We start from the raw sequence: 20,763 nt of genomic DNA, 5'->3' as shown, positions 1-20,763 counted from the left end.
ACAGGCTCCCCACCTTGCTCTGCTGGAGGATTTGCCGCAGGCACAGAGATGCCAAGCTGCAGGGAGCTCACCAGGACACAGCCATGGACACCTGGAGCACCTCTGGGAGGTGGGTGGGGTGGGGTGGCAGCTCAGGCAGAGATCCAGGGCAGGGGGAGGGGGGTTCATGTGTGCACACTCATGCACTTCCATGCCTTTGCGGGTCTGCCCATGACCCTTGCTCTCTGTGCAGATCCACGTGTGTGCAAGGCTCTGCACATACAGGTCTGGGGGCATCCCTCACCAGGTGTGGGCACCGCTGCCATGGATCCATGTGCCTGGCCCAGGAGCAGGGCCGCTCCATGCCTGTGTGTCTGTCTGTGCCAGCGGGGAAGCCTGTGGCTGGGGATTGCGGTTCCCACTCCTTCCTGGTCCGGCAAAGTCAATCGATGGGGAGAAGCATGAATGAAGGCCAAGGCCTGGAGCGGGAGGGAGGGGCTGACCCCCAAGGGCTGCAAAAGGGGAAATAACCCCCCTCCCAGCCCCTGCCAGTGCCATGGGTATCTCTCAAGTGCCCTCCACTCCATGTAGGGCTCAGGGCTGGCCTGTGTCCAAAGGAGGGGAAGACTGCTTGTGACCCCCCAGTGTCCTTGGATGCCCCTTCCTGCCAGCCCCCTCTGTCCGGCTGCAGGCACAGAGCTGCGGAGCCTCCCCGATGCCACCATGGGCCTGCGGGACTGCTGTCTCCCCCTGCTGCCTGCCAGGTCGCTCCCTCCTCCCAGCGGGGCAGGGGCCCCTCCACCAAGAGGCCCCACTAGCATATTTACCGTGAACAACTGGCTCCGCTGCCTCATTCCCGTCTAAAGCAAGAACTAGGTCAGCTGGTCCCTCCCTCCCCCTGCCAGGGAACCTGCAGGGACCCGGGTCTGGAGCCCCCGCCGTGGAGCCCAGGGATTCACCCGCCTGCTCCAGCTCCCAGCAATGCAGTCACCTCCAACAGGGACAGGGCCACTGCCAGGAGAACAAAGACCCACCGCACCTCTCGGGGGCTCCGGGCCCTGGAGAAGGTGGTAAAAGCCCAACAATTGCCCCAGAGCAAACTGTCCTGGTGCAAACCCCATGGGCAGCCTCCTTTCCTGCACCAGGGGTTGGATCCGGCCCCTTTCAACTGCTCTGGATAGGGAAGAAAGCCCAAGCTGGCTGCCTCTGCTCGGTACATGTATGTATTTATTCATCGAGTTTTGTTCACCAATACAGTGAAAAATGGCATTAAAATTTACAATGGATCATTCTCAGAATGTCATGGCATTTTTTTTTTCTGATTTTTTTTTTTTTGCTTCATCTTCATAAAATGACACCGTATAATATTGAAAAGAGGACAGGTTCTCATGCACGTCGGACCCGGAGAAGCTCTTGGAAAAAAAAAAAGAAAAGAAAAGAAAAGCAAAAGGAAATGAAGGTCCAAAATTAAAAACACCGACTCTGAACCCCCTCTCCCCAAAAAGGGGCAGCAGTGCCCAAGCCCGTCAACTCAACCCTTTCGTAGCTGGGTTCCTGCGAGGGCCAAGCCCTGGGTCACAGTATAGGAATCTTAAATACATTTAATTTGTGTGCAAAACCCTAAACACATTCAAGAAGTCCCGTCCGATCCCGCTCTGGCATTGGAGAGAAATGGTCCGTTTTCCGACAGCCCCCGGTGGATCTCCGCTCTAGACACCTTTGGGAGCGCATCTCTTTCCTTCCTCTCATGGAAAAAAAAAAAATAGGAACCATCTTTGATGCAGTATTTGGACACGGAGCAGATCATTGTTAACAAAGATTCGGATATAAAAATACAAATATGAGGAGTTCTGTTTAAAAAGAAGTGAGCCATAGTGAGATGACTAGTGGCACCAAGACGTGGCACCAGACCAGGAAGCTCATGCAAAAAAGATGGAGCAAAAATGTCTCTCGACAGCAAAAAGACAATCACTGTCTTATATAGAAGAGTCCCTCTGCCTTCCTTTCCGCCCTGCTGGCTTCGCATTCGCTTTCCATCTGCTGGTATCTTGCAAACTGGATGGGGTCGGGGGATGGGGTGGAGGGGGGCTGAGATGGATGGAGGGCTGGGGGTAGGGGGGTGATGGCACTCACCGGAGCGTTGAGAGGGATGTGTGTGTGTGCAGGTGTCCCACAGCCACCCGGAGAGACAGAGAGAGGGGTGTAAAGTGCATCATCGCTAGAGGAGACCTCTTCAACAGCGCGCCGGGGGCCCCGGGGCTCCGAGCTCCCAGGGAGACAGCACCTTGGCAGCGTGGCATGGGGTCAGCCTAGGCAAGGGAGCGGGGCTGGGGTGGGGGGGAGCCGGGGCAGGAGGGGTGGTGGGGAGCGGGGAGCTCCCTGCCAAGGCTGGGCTGGTGCTGAAGAGGACAGCTCCCAGCCGAGGGCACCGCCGGCACGGACAGCTCCCCGGCCGCGGGCAGGAGCGGCGGGCACAGGCGGGTGCCAAGGTCCCTTTGCTCTCGGTCGGGTGCGGAGGAGGGTGAGATGGCCCCAGCGGCCGCCGCCTCGGCCGGGGGCGGGTGGGGGGTGGAAGTGGTGTTGCCAGCAGCCTCGTCGCCTCGCCTTCGCTTCCCTCGCTCCACAGTCCACCAGACATGCACAGCCCAAAGTGCTTAAACCCGGATCAGAGTCTGCCGCTGGGTGCAGGCGCCCGCCCGCCGGCTTATACCCCCGCCGGCGACTTGTCCGTCATGCCCTTCAGCACCTCGTCTATTCTATCGTCCTCGATCACCACTGCGGGGAGGCACAAGAGGGTGGTCAGGGGGCTGCGGGGCACGCGGGCACCCTCCACCCCGGGGCTGGCACCGCTGGGCCGGGCCCGCTCCGAGCCTCTGCGCGGTCTCTGGAGCCGGCGGCGGCCGGAGGAGCCCGCTCGCGGGCACGGGCCATGCCAGGGGAGCGCCAGGCAGGGAGCGAGCCCAGGCTGGGGGCTGTGCCCAGGATGGGGGGGCTGCGCCTGGGCTGGGGGTGTGTGTCCAGGCTGGGAGGGGGGTGCCCAGTGCCCGGGTGGGGGACAAGGGGGCTGTGCCGGGGCTGGGGGGGGGGGGTAAGGAAGAGCAGTGCCTGGGTGGGGGCAAGGGGGCTGTGCCGGGGGCCCGGAGACGGAGACCCCCGTCCCTCTGCGGCAGGAGCCGGAGGCGGGGGGCGGGGGCAGCCCCCGCGGGGGCTTTACCTCGCTTGGCCCGGCCGATCTGGCCCAGCTTGGGGGGCCGCTTGGCCTGGTTGCCGGCGAAGAAGGAGTTGGTGTCTTGCAGGCGGCAGCTGAAGGAGATCTCGCTGACCTCGGCGTCCGCGCCGTAGCGGACCTTCTCCTCGCTGTAGGGCAGGATCTCGGACATGGCTGCGGAGCGGAGCGGTGCGGAGCGGCGGGGCGAGCGGTGCGGCGCGCGGCTGGCTCGGCGGAGTCTGAGCGGGCGCGGGGGCAGCCCCGCATCATAAAGGAACCCCGGGCGGAAGCATGAAGTCATGCATCCGGGGCCGGGCCGGCCTCCCGCCGCGCCCCCCACCCCGCCCCGCCCCGCCCCGCCCGGCCCGACTGCAGCAGGCGCCGCCGGCCGGGACGGGGCGCACGGAGCCCGGCCCCGGGAGCCCCCCGCCCGGCCCGCAGACCCCCGGCCTGCCCCGGTCGCGCCCTCCTTGTCTGCCTCCCCCTCCTCCCTGCCCCCCTCGCCTCTCTGCCTCCCCCTCGGGCCAGGACGGATACCCCGGACCCCCGGGGGAAGCGGGCTGCGCTCTGCGCAGGGGCAGGCAGGAGACCCCCCTCCCGCTCTGCCCGTCCCGTGGGCCCCTCTCTGCCTTCCCTTGCCTAGGACAGAGCCGGTGCTTGCCACTCTTGCCCACCAGCTTCCCCCACCCCAGCGCCCCAGCCTTCAGGGTGCAAGCCGGGCTTTTGGAGGGTGGGGGAGAAGTACCCTCTGGGCTGCCCTGCTCCCCACCTGGGGCCTGCTTCAAGAGGGGTGTTTATGTGCGAGTGCAGGTGTGGGTGTTCTTGTGCATGCACGTGTGTGTGTGTGTGTGTGCAAGAACACATATATGTACACGTGTGCATGCAAGGGGCTGGACCCGATGGTCCTTCAGGGGCCCCTTTCAGCCCTATGATTCTATGATGTGGTTGTGTACAAGTGTGCAAGTGTTCACTTGAGCGTGCTTGTGCATGCACATGCATGTGTGTGCACATAGGTGTGTACATGTGTGCACATGCATGGGTGATACATACGCATGTGTGTACAGGTGTGCAGGAGTGTGTCTGTGTGTAAGTGTGTGCATACACATGTATACGTGACTGTGTGTGTGGGCTTATGTGCATGTCTGTACGTGTGCACGTGTATGCATGCTCATGGGTGTATGTGTATGTATACGTGCGTGTGTGTGCATGAGTGTGTGTTTGTGCATGTATATGTAAGTGTGTGTGTTTTGCAACCATGTACATACCAGCACTCAGGATCTCCTCGCTGCTGGCTCAGCAGCCGTGCCGCTTCAGCTGTGGAGCTGCAGCAGAGATGGGAAGTCTAAAGCACTGACCCTCACCATACAGGTGGCTGCTGAGCACCAGGGGATTGCTGTGGCCCCAGGGCAGGGCAGCTAGGGCTTCTCTCGAGGAAGAGGCCTGTGGCTTGGGGTTGCCATGTGCTTCCACATTTGTGTGTCAGAGGCCTCAGAGCCTCAGAGCCCAAGGCCTTGCCCGCGGTGGGGATATTGACCCAGCTGTGAGCCCTCTGGGGTGACAGGTTGGCCCTGTGTGATACAGGCTTGGCTGAACAGAGCCTGCACTGGGTCGTCCCCATTGCTCAGAGCCATCTAGAGCCCCAGAGGCAGCAAGAGCCCTCTCTGCCCTTGGCTGGCTCACTAGGTAGGGGATAAGATGACTCCTCTGCCTTCACCCTGTGGGCTGCACTGTGGGTGGGATGGGGAAGGAGTCAGCAGGCCTGGGGGGCAGTCCCACCCCACAGGGGATCCCTGTAAGAGCTAACTCCAGTGCCAGGAGGAGCTGGCAGTTCAAGGTGAGGGTGCCACTTGCTGCTGGCTTCCTGCGGGGTGCTGACAACACTGTCGTGTGCTCTGCCCCCAGGCTCTAAGGCTGGCTGGGCCCTGCAGAGCCTCCCGTAATCCTCGTTTGGGAGGGAGTGAGGATCTAGGACAAGACATGCTTGGTGAGGCTATGGGGGCATCTGGGGCATGGGCAGAGGCTAGCAGCTCCAGGCATGGAGTAACTCCTGGCATGGGCTCTTACCAAAAAGTGCCAGTGGCTCATAAGGCCTTGGGGCAATGCAGGACCTTTGCTGGAGGGTGGGGTTCCCTGGCACATGGGGGGCATGGGCGTGCATATGGGAGGATGAGCCTGTTTTTGGGGCCAACAGCCAGGGCAGCTGCCCCAGACCATGAGGGGATCCCCAGTGCCAAGGCAGGTCAGAGGGTGGAGGGAGGGTGCTGAGAGCAGGGTGTGGGGCCGGGGGCCAGTAGGTATTTTGGGTTGCATTATGGGAAACATCAGTCACATGGTGGTATTGTTGCTCCCTGATTGGATGCACAACTCTGTCATAAGCAGCAGCATGGGCCTGTTGGATGCTAAGGTGGTGGTGTGAGTGTTGATGGCAGGGATGGGCAATCCTCAGGGGGAGAGCAGACTCAGTTCTGCATTAGGCACCAAGGAGGCCATGGTCAGGGCCTGTCCTCTGGACATCCCCCAGCCCTGGGCACTGAGCTGGGGCTCCAGGTGGTCTCTGCCCCTTGCTGGGGGTCTCCCCTGGGCTGTGGAGCATGCAGGGCTGCCTGGGGCTCTGGGCCGTTCTCTCTCGCTCCATCCAGGCTGATGCTGTGGAAGCAGGAAGAAGGAAATCCCGAGGCCTGAGGGAGCGTTCCCTGCTCCAGGTAAAATGAGCCTCGAGGCCCCAGCCCCACTCCCTGGGCTGCATGGAAAGCTATGCCCATGCCCCAGGGCAGGAGTCGCGCTCTGGATGATCCCGTCCATAATGACAGCAGGTAACAATCCTACGAGGCAGGCCGAGCTATGGAGAAGGAGCATGACGAGTGAGGAGCTGCTAGGCAGAGAGCTTGTGGGGCTGCCCTCAGGGGTCTCCAGAGCCCCCCCTCAGCTCTCCTGCTCTCCCTTGCTGGCTGTGGTTGGGCTCTCGTCCCATCAAGGGGCTCCTCCTGCCCTTCCTCACTCCCTGCCTGGATGGCTGCAGCTCCCACTCCCACAGCAAGACCCGTAAGGCTTTTGCTTTTCCGAACCAAGGTGCTGGGAAAGTGCCAGGGCTGCTGGGTCTGTGTGTCCATCTGGCTTGGCATCCATCTGTCCGTGTCTCTGTAGCCGATCCCCACACAGAACTCAGAGGCCTTCAAGCTAGGGAAGCAGCAGATGGCTGTTAAGGCCTGTGAAGTAGGGTGGCAGTCCCCCTTGCCAGGGGTCATACTCCAGTCCCTGGCTATGGCTCTGCGGTGCTGGGAGGGACGGGTGCTGCCACGGGGAAGGGGAAGACCAGGCCCCAGCTGTGGCAGTGGGGCGGGAGGGACTGTGAGCAGGCTGTGCCATGTCACGTGGCTGGTTGGGTTCTGCGGTACCTGGGAGGGCAGGCGAGGCCCATGCTGAGATGTGTCCTGCTTTCTTGGCCACGAGGGCCAATGCGGCAGCAGCCGTGCTCTGGGCAGCAGGCGGGCAGGGCTGGCTGCAGAGCATGCAGACACTGGTTGGGAGGGGCCAGAGGAGGGATGCCCAAAGCAAAGGGGCATCTGGGGGAGGAGTGGGGGTTTTCCACTGTAGGGGAGCAGCTGGCACCAGGCCTGTGGAGCCCAGGGTCCCTTCTCCAGCAAAGCCCATGCCTGTCAGAGCCTGGAGAAGGCAAGGAGGCTGGGCTTGGCCCTAGGGTGGATCTCCTCCCTCACTCCCATCAGTTTGCAGTGCTTTGTGCCCCAGAGCTGTGGGGTGTAGACATTACCCAGTGGTTTGCACTCCCAGCCCTGCCCCATGTTTGGCTCTTACCAACTGCTGGCCCTGGGCTATGTCCCTGGGCCAGTGGTGCCCTGAGTAATGGAGGGTTTCTTCTCGCAGCTTTGACTGACTCCCATTCTGCTTAACTTTTTCTGGCCCATTCATGAGCCAGGACCCCCACTCACCTCCTCTAAGGGGAAGTCTGCACCCTGTCCCCACTGCTCCCAGGGGCACTCCCTGTCCCCCTTCCTACCCTGCGCCCTAGCCTGAGAACCAGGCAGCAAAGCCACTCGCTGATGCCCTCAAGGGAGGGAGGGTTGGGGAGCGGGGGGTGGGCAGGGCATGCTGCACCCCCTGAGCAGCCATATATTCAGAGCCTGCCAGGTGCCAGCCTGGTTTATCCCATCTGTCTTCCTGTGGACAGTTTCACAGGCCTCTGAGCCTTCATGCCCTGACCCTCATCTCTGCCCTTGAAAGACAGGGGGCCCAGAACCGACCTGGCAAGGATGACTCATTCCTGCAGACAAAAGTCCTCAGATCCTTTTCCTGCCTTCTTCCCATTCTCTGTGCCCCCTGGCATGGGGCTGGCACTTGTGAACACCACAGAGGGGCTGGCATCTTTGCCATGTACTCAGGCTTGGGATGCCAGGCTCTCTGCTCTGGATAAAGGGGCCTGGCAGGAGGAGGACTTCTAAGGCACACCTGCTTTCCAAAGCTTTGCTGCTTGTCCGCACTTTAGTCATCCAAACTCATTAAAACCCACTTTTTCTGGGCTCTTTTGTAGCCGTCCCTTTGTGAGAGAGGCTGCCTGGGAGCAGAAGGAAGCATGGGACAAGGGGCCGGCTGCCGTCAGAAAAGGCAGATAGTGGGTTGTCTCAGCGAAGGCTCTTTTGTCGCATCAAACCCTTGAACCATAGACACAGCGAATGAGGGTCACACCCCGGGGAAGGGGGGTGGTTTGATGATGGCAAGGAAAGTTTTGAATGCCACTTCCCTGGGATGACATCAGAACTTCTAGTGGGCGCCCTGATTTGTGCTGCTGTGTATGCGTGTGAGTGTGCACGCGTGTGTGATGATAGAGCTTGTGATTAGCTGACAGCCAGACAAAAAGCTTTCAAAACATTTTCTTCTCCCAGAGCGCACACACAGATGGGTAGATGGATGCATGGAGGGAAGCTTCACTAGGCATGGGTTCGGGAAGACTTTTCCAGTCCAACCTGGGCTCTCTAGGTCCTGCTCTGGCCAGGCTGTGAGTTGAGTAGGGCCCAGACGTCTCTCCAGTCCCTGGCCTGCACTTTTCTGCTCGTCCACCTTTGATGGCTTGCCAGGGCTCTGAGCTCTGCTGTTGGTGGCGGGCCAGGGCAGCCCACTGTCTCAAGGGGCCTGTGTGCCCCTGTGTGATGCGCCCAAATGCTAGTGCTTCCTAGGTGTCAGTGCAGCACACAGCACCCCAAGGCCAACCTGGTGCCAGCTTTAACCCCACTGCAGGGTAACGGTAAGTATACGGTGGGTCCTTCTGAGCCCACTGGGCCCTGCCCACACTCCATCTCCAGTGCCGGCTCCTCTCCCTGTGCCCAGAGAGGCCTCCCCAGATAGAAACTGGTAGGACAGGATGGAGGTGCCCAGAAGCCAGAGGTGACAGAGACCCACTCAGGCTCCAGAGCTCCTTATTGCAGCAGCTTCCTTGCTGGCTCCTGAAGTAAGAGAGTTGATGAGGAGACAAAGCTGTGGCTTGAGTTCTGGGAGTGGGGATCTTCCCTGTCTAGAATAATGTCTCAGTGCCATGCAGAGGGGAGGGGGGAAGGGAAGGGCTGCAAGGGGAATAGCCTGTAAAGTACATGTGCATGTGTGTACATGTGTGTGTTTGTATGGGGGGGGCACGCATGTGGGTGCATATGTGTATGTGTGAGAGCAATCGTCTAGTAATGAGAGCTCTGGGGTACAGGTCACGGCTTGGTGGAGCATGGGTTAGCCAGAGACTGGCAAAGCATTGGTCGGCCTCCATGCAGCAAGGGAGGGGTGGTGTTGCCAGCACAGCTGGCACTGCCAGAAGGTTCCTCTGCGAGGTCCAGGGCAGACTCAGAGGGCTGGCCAGGCTTCAGGCCAGGCAAGGCAAGGGACTCCGATGGCAGGCATGGATCTCTATGGGCCTTGCCTTGCCTCTCCTACTGGGCACATCCTGTGCAGAGCCCAGCTGCTGTTGGGGCTGAGCCTGCCTGGCAATCCAGGCCCTAGCGACTGTGAACGGGCACCAAGACGAAGCTGCCGGAGGTGTTTGTCCAGACAGGAGGGATGTGAATGGGAGCTCCTGCCAGGCTGGAGCAGCAGGCATGTGGAGAGCTGTGGCTCAGGGATGGCTCTGACTCCTGCCACGGCTTCAACATGCTGCTGTATCTTGGGCTTCTTGGAGCATGGGTGTGAACGCCCCAGGTCCTGGAGCCCTGGGATCACAGGAGCAGCCAGGCTCTCGGGAATGTGCTGTAGGGGAGCGGGGGTGGCAGGGAGCTGGCAGAGGGGAGCCCTGGGGGAATGTAAGGCCCAAACCCTTCTGATTTCCAGCAATCCCTGAACTTAATCTGCAGTTAGGATTTGGGTGCTCTGACGCCTCACACGTGGCAGTGTTGCTTGTATGTCAATGCTGGGGCTGGGCTGAGCCCTCTCTGGCTCCAAGGAGACAGGGGCAGGTGGAAAGGAGGTTGGCACTGCCCGGCTAAGGCAGCTGCAGCCCCTGCCTGTCCCCGAGACCCCCCTATCCAGGGCTGTCCTCATCCCAAGGTCACTAGTGCAGTGTGTTGGCGCCAGAGCCCCATTGCCTTGAGGAGCAGCTGGGCTTCCTGCCCCTGTCCCTTTAAATCTGGGATCTCCCCCCTGGGGCAGCTGGGCTCAGGAGGGCAGGAAGCGCTGTGTCTGCTGGGGCAGCTGCTCCGAGTGCAGGTACGGGGGTCCTCATTGCAGTGGTGTTGCTGGGGCGTTGCTTGCTGCAGTCTCTCCGGAAGAGGTTCTGTGTTGCTGGAGCGGGGAGGGCTCCCGATTGCAGTGTTGTGGGGGGTTCCCTCCTCAGGGCTGCTGTACTGTGTAGTTAATCTGTGCAGGGGAAGCAGCTGCTGCTCCCTCAGGGGGTGGTGAGGAGCAGGACCTGGGGAAGGCCCACCTCCAAACTGCAGCCTGCGCTGAGCACAGCAAGTGCTGGCTGAGTGAGCACTGTGCCACTCAGCCAGCACGTGCCACTCTCCACGCCTGGGAGATGGGAACGTGGGGCTGGGCCTCCACGGAGGAGCCTGGGGCTGGGAGCTTGGTGGGGGCCTGTGCTGGGGTGCACTGGTGGGTCAGCGCAGCTGGAGATGGGTGTGGAGTGCAGAGGGAGGGGTTGGCTGTGCAGCCTGGGTCCCCCCCAGAGCCAGTCCCAGTGCTGAGGAGGCTGCGCCCTGTTCTGGGGAGGAACGCACAGCACATGGGGGGTGGCTCTGGTGGCAACACATGCTCCAGTGCAGCCTGGGAGTGGGCTCCTTGAGCCATGGGGCACCACCACCGCAGCTAGGTGGGAGTGGCCTGGCTGGAGCCTGGGAGGCTGGGGGCTGCCCACCCCCACCCACCCCCATTCTGTTTCCAGCAGAGCAGTGGTGTCGCTGCCTGTCTGATCCCCACCAGGCTGGGGGTGTAGGACACACTGAGTTACCTCGTCCCCAGGGCCTTGTGCCAGGACAGCCCCTGGGCAGGTCCGTGCAGTGCCCAGCCTTGGGGTCTCAACCCACCTGGAACAGCTGAGGTGCCGGCCTGTGCTGGAAGTAAAGAACTGCCTGGGAGCGGTGCGACAGGGTATTGCCTGTCACAGACTTGTGTCTGGGGTAAGAGGGTGGCCCAGCCTTGGGGCACTTACCTGGGACTTGGGAAGCCTGGTGTGAGGTCCCTGCCCTGGACTTCAAGGGGAGCTGGGGCTGATTTGCCAGGGAGTAAAGGGCAGGCACTCCTGTGCCTTTACATTTGGGAACCTGTCTGTTTTGTACCTCGGGCAGCTCCTCCGGGCCTCGTAGGGTGATGGGAGCAGGCCAGGCTGTGACCTACCTTCTGGGGCCAGGGAGGGCAAGCTGGGGCCAGGGAGGGCAGGCTGGAGCTCCATGGGGGCCTCTACTGTGATCGTGATGCTTTGTGCTGTCCCCGCCTCATTGCTCAGCCCCTTAGGGGCTTCTCTTGCACCCTGGCTGTAGAGCTCAATGGTTCCTTGCAGAGGGCAGCTGAACCCAGCCTGGGGATTGGCATGGGGGCAGGTCCCCGGGGGGGGGTCTCATGGTGGTGGGCAGGTCCCTCACACTCCGTGTCATCTGGGGGCCTCATGATGCTGTGGTTCTGGGGGCTCTGGGTACCACAGGGCTGGGGGTGGCTCTGGGCAGGTGGGAGCACCAGCGCAAGGCAAGCTCTGCGACTGACCTAGGGCACTTGCTCTCTCTCCTGGGGAGATAGCCTGTGAAGGGGGGCTCTAGGGCTGGGCTGCAGGGGCCAGGCCACAAGCACAGAGCACCAGGAGGAATCTGCCGAGTTGCGCTAGGGAGGGCTGCAGTGAATTGAGCTGCCCCAAGCCGCTGTACCTGCCTGCAGCAGCTGCTGCTGTAGATGCATCCACCCCAGCATTGCTGGGGCTTCCTGGAGGTGCAGCCTGGACCTGGGGCCTGTTGGTCCTGGCTCATCGCAGTGGAACACCAGGAGATCCCTTGTCTGAAACCGGCTGTCGGGGCCTCAGCTGATGCTCTCTTGGGCACCTGACCCTGAAGTCAGATTGTCCCTGCTTTGTGCTAGAGCAGGGGCAAGCTGGAGGGGCAGGCCAGGGGCCCAGCTAGCCTGGTGCTGTCTCTGGGGTATCTCTGCTGGTCCATATTGGGGTTCAGTAGCTGAGGCTATAGAGAGGGGATTCCCTAAAGGACAACTGTAGAATATACCACAGGCGAGTGGTAGGGGGAGATGGGGCATGTACCCCCCTGAGACGCCCCTGAAAGCGGGGCAGTTTTTTTGCCGCGTGGGCTGGCAGCATGTTGGGGGGGGGTGGGGGGGGTGGCACTAAGCTGTGGCACAGAAGTATAGGAGTGGATATTGGGGCTTTTGGCCTGACCCCAGGCCTGTTCCTGGCCCACTCACAAACTGTGCTCCCCCAGACTCAGGAGGCACCAGTCACCCCTGGAATTTATCTGCTCCCAGGCAAAGGCTCTTCTGGCTCTGGGGGCTGGACTGTGCCTTGGAGCAGGAGGGCTCATTAATCTCTCTCTCTGGTCCCTATAACTTGCTGGTCAGGGCTCTAGCTGGGGTCAGAGTGTGGCATATGGACCATTTCCCCTGGGCTGGATGAGATCAGCCCATGTGCAGGCCCCTCCCAATCACCCCAAGGTCAGCACACATGTGAGTAGTCACTATTGAGCAGCTGATTTAATAGATTTTTAGGGTCTGAAAGGACCTATTAGATTATCGAGTCTGACCCCCTGCTCTAGGCAGGAAAGAGCACTGGGGTTAACCAAGGCAGACTGGTTTGATTTTAAGATTATCTGCCTGGTTAAGATTAAACCCGGTTAAGATGGTCTGCCTGGTTAAGATTAAATCTGGTTAAGATTGTCTGCCTGGTTAAGATTAAACCGGTCTGCCAGGCCAATGTGCGATTAACACCCCCCGACTTTTATCCCAGACTATGGGCCTTGCCACACTTTCAAATGAAAGCTGGATAGAAACCAGCTAGAAAGGTATCACACATTTTCAAGCACTGATTTGGTAGGTGGCTGGCTCTTTTTATAGCTGAATGGACATTTTTGTGGCACAATAGTTACCTTGCACACATGGCCAGTCTAAATGTATTGTGCGATTGTGATTGTGATTGTATATTATATGTAACGTATGGCAGGGACAAGTCATTTGTCTGTCCCTGCCCTAAAGGATGAGAGTTAGTGAGTGTCTCTGGCCTGCCAAAAGCCGGGGGTCAGAGTGGGGGTTAAATAGCTGGTCAAGAGCTCGCAGTGCAAGGCTAGGGCTAAAGGAGCACATGTGAGCCTGGGCTGTTGAGGGGGGGCAGGTGGCGATACCTGGGCTTTGCATCAGCAGTGCAAAACCAGGGCAGCTAAACCAGAGGGAGCTGGAGAAGAGCAGCAGGAATGAGCCCAGGGGCTTGCAATGAGACAGCAGGAGCTTGGGGTTGGCAGCTTATCTAGGGGAAGGGAAGGCAGCTGGAGGCTGTCAGTCACCACGTGGGGAGCACAGGTTTCATATGGGGACCAAGCTAGAGCCGGGGCCAGCAGGTGGGAGGCCAAGGCAGACTGGGGATAGTGCCTGGCTCTATCCAGGAGTTGCTGTGGTGAGCGCCTGGCCACTTCTACATCCAGCCTGGGGGCTTCTCCAAATGATCTGCTCCAGATAGAGCAGCAGTGAGGCTAGGGCAGGTGCTGGCTTGCACAGGAGCTCAGAGCACACAATGATGATGGGCCCTTGTGCTCTGGGGTGCAGCCGAGCGGCTGGATAGGCTGGAGGGAGAGGAGGTGTTTGAGGCAGCATGGAGGAACAGAGTTGGGCACCCAGAGACATAGGTATGGTTCAGTCCTCAGCACATTCCCGGCTCAGAGGAAAGCATCCCAGATACGGAAATCCCATCACATGGGTTCTTCTTTGCCTTGGAAAACCACTGTCAGAAATTGGTGACACTGGGGACCTCAGAAGAGCTGTCCCAGGAGGAATAACTGGGACTTCTGCCATAAGACAAGGGCTCCCTGCTTGGAAAGGATGGAGGAGGAGGCCTCAGGATGGGAAGCAGAAGGAGATCCCATGGCCAGCTCCACTGTCCTGCTGCTCTTGTGGTGAAGAAGAGCAATTCAGGCTAAAGAGGAGTGGCAAACTCATCCTGCCCTGTGGGACCAGCCTATGGGCCAGGTGAGTGGGGTAAACCTGGCCCCAGGGGTTGGATCAGCACCCCCCACAGCACTTGGGGCCAAATGAAGTGGCATCAGAGGCCAGGCATGGCTCATGGGCCGTACCTGTGACACCCCTGGGCTAAAGGACAATATGGACTCAAGTACAAAGAGGCTGGCACCTGACCCGTGCACCAGAGGTAGGAAGTTGAAGCTGCGGCTCCCAGATGGCTAGCGTGGGCTGTGTTTGTGGTCAGTCTCCCTCACTGGGATTGCTTTCCTGGATGCCTGTGGAGGGGCAAATTAAACATGGCACGGAAGAGCCTTTAACAGTGTGAGAGCTGGTGCCAAGGAGGTGATACAGGCAGAGGGGACGTGGACATGCTCCACACAGACGGGATGCAGGCAACTGCCCCCCCAGGGAGTGGAAACCTCTGTTGAGCCAAGCTGGGATCTGCAGGCTCTGAATGTTGCACTCGCCAGGGGCTAGGGCACTGATGGGCAAGCTGCCTGTGGCCACATGCCAGAGAGCTGGTGAGGCACCAGGGCAGATTAACATGGTGGCAGCCTGCTCAGAACAGGGGACCAGGGTTAGGGTTAGGGAAAAGGCTCTTCCGTGCTTGGGGGCCAAGTCAGCCTGGAGTCTGACCGAGGTGCAGGGATGCCAACAAGGGGACACGTGGGAGGATATTCCCTTCACTAGATCCTTGGGAAATGCTGTAAGATGATTAAACCCAGGGAGCTTAAGTCCCAATCCATTTAGGCAGACCCAGCAGCAGAGGGGTGAGGTCCCTCCAGGCACTGCCAGGGGAGCAGCCTCAGCCTTTCCTCTCCTGAGAGCCTTGTGGTGTGGCTGGAAGGGGCTGGAGGCCAGACCTGTCTCTGGGAGCAGGTCAGTGCTGCAAAAGAGCAGAGCTGTGCTCAGGAGACCACCTGAGGAGGGGGAGAGCCAGGGTGGGGGAGATCTGCCCGCACTGCCTGTCAGCTGAGCTTTGACTGGCTGCAAGGGGGTTTGACCCTCAAAACCGGCCACAGACTTTAACCTCTTCCAAGACGCGAGTAAGGCACAGGCCTATTCCTTCAGCTTGGCCTGGCAGTCGCATCTGAACTCCTCTGTGCTACTGCAGTGAGCAAGAAGCAGCACAGGTGGTTTAAGTCCAGGCTGCCTGGGTCCTGTGGCTGTGACCTCAGTCACTGTCCCCATCCCCCTGCAATGGACCCAAAGAGAGGGGGCAGACGCCGCGGTAAGTGAGCACATGGATCCCTCGGGCAGCAGCAAGCGCAGAACAGGATGGCAGGTGCCTGGAGCTACAACAGAGCATTGCTCCATGCTGGGCTCTGCGCACAGCTCGATGCCAGATGCTTGGACGAGGGATGAGAGGAGAGAGGGTGGGGAAGGATCCTGGCAACAACACGCCTGTTGTTCTGACCTCCGTGATATTGCAGGCACAGAACATTTCAGAGGAAGGAGCAACGGTACAGGATGCACTGCAGCGTGGGCTTCCCCGAGGGCAGAGCATGCTGGGCTAATGCGATATCTTCCTTTTGATAGCTGTCTTTTTGCACTATGGCAGTGTGGTAGAGGTGATGTGTCTGCACTCCAGGAAAGCATCTGATCTGGGACTGCACGGGCAGTTACCAGTTAAACCAGCTGATACAGGAGTACAAGAGCTGGAATGTAGGCAAGGAACTGGCTGGCGGGGAGATGCTGTTGGGTTGTGCATGCTGGGGCTGAGTTCCTTGAATTTACCTTGATTCCTATTTGATCCCAGGTTTAGTGGCTTTTGCTGATGACGTGAACCTGGGAGTGCTGGAGAGGACTGGGGCATGGTTCAGGAAGAGCTGGATGACATTATGGACCAGGGCTGTAGAAATGGGACACAAATGTAAAAATGTAGAAGGCAAAGTCATGCCCTTGGGGCTCTTCATCTCTTCCATCTGCGGGCTGAGGGGTGTCTGTTGTCAAGACAGACAGGATAAATAGGTGAGTGTATTGCAATGACTCTGAGCCAGTGAGCCACCCATGTGACGTGGCAGTGGCAAAGACAAGCGTGATCCCAGGTTGTAGAGGAGGAAGCACTTCCCATAGAGCTAGGGGAGTGGTGATGCATTGGCATGAAGCCTTAGTAAGGCACAGCTGGCATGCTGCATGCTGGTCACCCACAGCCCTTGTCCACCCCTGTCCCAGTTGGATGAGGAGGCTGACTAGGAGCAGGCTGAGAGTGCTTGGCTTGCTTAGCCTGGTGCAGGGGGACTGAGACAGCTGGCTGCAAACGCAGCAGGGGGGAACAGCAGGGAGGGAGAGAAGCTGTATTAGCTGGGTGAGATGGGTCCAGGGGCTCCTGTCAGGCCTGGGAGTCACATGAAGGCCAGTTTGGCACCACCTCCTTGCCTTGGCTGCCCAAGGTGAAGGCGTTAGACTAGGGATTGGACAATCTGGGTTTGTCCTATGGTGTGACCAGTCCCCATCTATGAAGTGAGGGGAGTAGGGGGAGTTAGCTTGCTGTCCCCCCAAGGCAGAGTGAGACTTGGTTTGGTAGTGACATTGAGCCCTGGTCCTACCATGATGGGGCCATGTAGGCACCTGGATTCCACCCCTTTGGCACCCCAGGTCATGACCTTGGAGCTGGGGCTGATGTGGGGTGGGTGCAGTCCCGCCAGTGCATTTGCAGCCAGTATGGCTTCAGTTCTGCCTTGGTGGTTGGAGAAAAACCCTGGCTATTTATACCCTGCTCCTCTCATCTCCCCTCCTCTCCCAGCACAGACAAGGGGATGCTCTGCCATTCTCCCTGAGCAGGGACCGCCTTTCCCGGCACCGGCACATGGAGAATGGAGCAGATTTGTTCTTTTTTTTTCCCCTCCGCCTGTCCCTTCTGAATGGATCCCTTGAAAATGCCTCATTCATCTTTCCCTTCACTGCCGCCTCCAGTGGGTTTAAAGGGAAGGGTAATTAACATCTGCATCACCTTGACGCAGAGCAGGATGTGTGGTGCGCCGATAAGGGAGCCTTCTCCTTCCTCCCCCGCCCCCCCTCCCCGCCTCTGCCAGTGACAGCCATCACCATGCAAGCCCCAGTAGCCCCCTGGCTAAAGGTGGGATGGCCGTCGAATATGCCTGGGCTCTGCGGCTGGGCTCCGGCCTTAGGGGCTGCAGGGCTGGGGTGGAGACTGGGGGGGCCAGCAGGTTCTCAGGGGACTGTGGAAGCACTGACCCCCCAAATGAGGGAGGAAGTGGGGGAAGGAGGTTAAAGGGGGCTGGGGGCTCACTGGGAGCAGCTCTGCAGAGGGGGGTTGACCTGATGGGGACGTCTGGCTGCCAGGTGGGGGGATGGATCTCAGTGACTGGAGCCCCCTCGGCCCCCCAGCACCGGCTGGCAGGAGGCTGCGTGGAGAAGGCCCCTTTGGTGCAGCCGCGGCCGCATTAATATTCAACACCACGGGCAGCACCAGCTCGGCGGCCGGGACTGCAGCACTGCGCTCTTCGCCTGGGCTCCACGGCTCCCGGCCTCGGCTCATCTGGGACAGGGAGTTGGGCATGTGTGTGCGGGAGTGGGGGGTGGGGGGGCTGCAGGGGGAATGGATGCACTGCATCTAGGCTTGTTTGGGTGGGCAGGTCGCCTGGGTGTGAGCCCTTGGGGTGGAGAGTGCGTGTGTGTGTGTGTGTGTGTGTACTTGGGAGCAAAGCACATTGATGTACTGTGTCTAGGCTTGTGGGGGTGTGAAGGACTCCTGGGTGTGAAGCCCCTTGGGGGTGGTGGGGAATGGGTGTGTTTGTACATCCATGTGAGTGAGGCACATGGATGCACTGCTTCTACTGCATTTAGGCTTGTGAGGGTGTGGAGGTCACCTCGGTGTGAGCCCCTGGGAGATGTCTGTGCGTACACACATGTCAGCCAGGCACACGGATGCACTTCTACTGTATTTAGGCTTGTGTGGGCATGGAGGTTTGGGTATGAGCCCCTGGGGGTGGAGTACGTACATGTGAGTGGGGCACACAGGTGCCCTGCATCTGGCTTGTGGTGCTGCGATGGTCTCCTGGATGTGAGCCCCTCATTATGTGTATGTGTATACACGCGTGTGAGTGGGGCACATGGATGCACTGCATCTAGGCTCAAGAGGGGTGTTCCTGGGTGTGAGACCCTAGAAGCATGTGTGCATGCACATATGTGTGAGCAGAGCATACAGATATATTGCATCTGGCTTGTGGGGGTGTGAAGGTCTCCTGGATGTGAGCCTGGGTGTGTGTGTGTGTGTGTGTGTGTGTGTGTGTGTGTGTGTGTGTGTGTGTCGGGGGGAGGCAGGGGTGTGTGCACATGCACGCATGTCCTTGGCAGGTGAGTAGCCCTGAGCAGGATCTGTCCTTGCCTGAACCCCTGGGAACGTGGAATAATGACTCCTGCAGATACGTAGTCCCTTTTTATTCACAAAAGCTATTGAATGAGCCAGCAGGCCAGGCCCCACCCCCACCCCCACGCGTGGTATTCAGGAACCCGCTGGCAGCTGCCGGGGGTGGGGGTGGCGTGGAGCAGACAGAGCTGCCTGTGTCTCCCCAAGGGCTCTCACCCCTGTGCAGGTTGTGGGGCCCACAGCAGCCCCAGAGAGGCTGACAGGCTCCTCTCACTTGGAAATGGCCTCTTGTCCACATTGGCACAGCCACAGCTTGGCACAGAGACCAGCTGGCACCTGCAGCATTGCCTGGGCCTGGCATGGGTTAGAAATGGGGCAGAGAGGCTGGACGGGTCACCACCCTCTCTACAAATGACAGATGGACACATGAAGGGTTAAGACGGGTCTATAGACTAGGAGGCAGTTGGACACGGCACCCCAGGAGCTCGCTGCCGTCCTTGTGGGGGTGTTGAACCCCCAGCAGCATGGAGCACGAGGGGTGCTTCAATGATGGCTGGAGGCCCTGGCTGAGATGGGGCCCCTGGTTCTGGGCACTGTGGGCTGAATGGGAGACTGGCCATGCTTGGGGAGCTGCTGGTCCCTCTGCACCGAGAGGCGGAGGGGTGAGGTCCTGTTTCCACGTGGAGAGCTCATGCCCCAACTAACAGTGGTATCCAAAGCTGCACAGCAAACTGGGGCAGTGCTGGGCATTGAACCCGCGGCCCCGGCATCCCAGTGCAGTGAAGGGCGGCCGTGCCACTAGCACAGTGCAGGGGTTGGGCCTTTGCTGAGCTGCAGCTTATGCCGGTAATTGCCTTGGGGATTAAGATCAAGGCCTTACACTGGCATTTGAAGCTGCTGGGGAGCTGATCTGGGCCAAGTTAACAAGATTGCACCTCCTTGGAGAGCAGGTGTGTGCAAATGCCCCTTGGAGCTACGAGCCATGTGCTACGGAGGTTGTTGCAGCCGTCCCAGCCCCTCTCGCAGGCGGATGGGGACTGTCCTGATGGAGCTCCCGCCCCTGCTCTTGACCAGTGGCACTTGATCCGTCCAGCTCCTGATGCTCCAGGCTGCTGCCCTGGTGTCCCAGAGAGCTGTCCCTTCCCTGAGCACCTGGGTGACCCAGCGGATGCTCCTGGGTGCCCCCGCCAGCCCCTGTACCTCTGCAACCCTCCCCAGGCTGGGGAGCTGGAGACAGCTTGCTGCTGTGTCGGGCATGTCACAGTCCTGTGTCCCACTGGGTGCAGAAGTAGGTGTGTGCTGCCTGGGTCGGTCCAGTGGGCCACAGGCTTGCATGGGCCTTTGACCTTGACCTTTGGCTGGGGTGTCCAAAATGGGATCTGTGTGCAGCCCAGGTAGTAGCCCTTGGACAGACTCGTTTGCCTATGTCAGGGCAGCCCCCAGACTCCTCCCCAGGCCACTCCGCAATGGAAAAGCAGGCTCTGTGGGGCCGTGGTGTTCAACTTCCACCCCTTGGGCCAAATCTGGCCCACGTGGCTGCCACCTGACTTATGGGGCTGCCCATGGGCTTGGAGATGTGGCAGTGAGGGACTGGTGCCACCGCTGCCCTACCACCAAGTCTTCAGACCTATGGGGAGCCCTGGGCCCTACACATGGGCTCCAGTGCCCAGTCCCAGCGCACCGGGCTAGGAGGGGGCTGCACAGGGCCCCAGGGCCCAACCCCAATGTCAGGGGCCAGGAAGGGATAGTGCCAAGCCCCTGGGGCCCAGTCCCAGTGTGTGGAAGGCAGGGGAAGTGGTGCCAGGTCTCTGGGACCCAACCCTGGTGTGTGGGGGGCAGGAGGAGCTGTGCCAGGACCCAGGGCTCCATTCCGCCTGCAGACGGGCCCGTGCCGCTCATATGGCCTGTGGGGCCAAAAGGCTGAGAACTGTCTTTGGCAAACTGCCATAGAGCCCCCTCCTCTGGGACTGCCCGGCTGTGGGGATAAGACAAGCCAAGGGAAAGGGAAGTCCTCAGCCACAGCTGTCCTTCACAGGAGAGGCAAGAGCCATTGCCTTGGCCTTGGCTCCTCTGGCTACAACTCCCCTCTGAGAAGCATCCTGGACAGAGCTGCTTGCTCTCTTCCACCACATTTCCCTCCCCGTCCCCTTTGGGAACCCGCCTGGCTCTGCTTCAGCAGCTCAGGGACTTGTTCAGCGGTTACAACTTGTGGGAAAGACTTGCTCTTGGGCACAGAACCGTGGCTGCCTTTTGTGGCTGCCCTTCCTTGCTATCTATTCCCACAACCCTCTTTCTCTTCACAGGGTCTGAGCAGCTGGGATGGGGCCGGGGTTGGCTGGGAGATGATCAGAGATGCTGTGGCAAGACACCTGTGGGTCCTGGTGTCCTGACCCTGGCCTGGTTGTGGTCCAGAGCTGGCATGGACTGCCATCGTGGCTGATGGCTTCTTGGTGGTAGATGATCAGGAAGTGACCACACTCATATGATAACTCTTACTAGCTGCCTCTGATAGGAAATCACCAGCTGGGCCAGGCGCCCTGTGGTCCTAGTGTGGTCAAGGAACTCGGCTTGCAGGGCAGGGGGTCAGGTAATTGTT

The 20,763-nt window shown here is 59.9% G+C and overlaps 1 protein-coding gene across 1 annotated transcript; it reads right to left on the bottom strand.

The window, feature by feature from the left end:
* Window positions 1-1,188: 1,188 nt before the first annotated feature.
* Window positions 1,189-3,464, bottom strand: CAMK2N2 (calcium/calmodulin dependent protein kinase II inhibitor 2). The gene is made up of 2 exons (XM_006260776.3): window positions 3,194-3,464; window positions 1,189-2,754 (listed from the first exon to the last, which is right to left on the bottom strand). The coding sequence occupies exons 1-2, from the start codon at window positions 3,357-3,359 to the stop codon at window positions 2,684-2,686; spliced, it is 237 nt and encodes a 78-aa protein (XP_006260838.1). The 5' UTR covers window positions 3,360-3,464; the 3' UTR covers window positions 1,189-2,683.
* Between the last annotated feature and the right edge of the window lie 17,299 nt (window positions 3,465-20,763).

This window comes from Alligator mississippiensis, chromosome 7, assembly GCF_030867095.1.
Source record: "Alligator mississippiensis isolate rAllMis1 chromosome 7, rAllMis1, whole genome shotgun sequence".
NCBI classification, from domain to species: domain Eukaryota; kingdom Metazoa; phylum Chordata; order Crocodylia; family Alligatoridae; genus Alligator; species Alligator mississippiensis.
The sequence above is the reverse complement of the archived record's forward strand: the minus strand, read 5'-3'. Positions and strand labels throughout refer to the sequence as shown.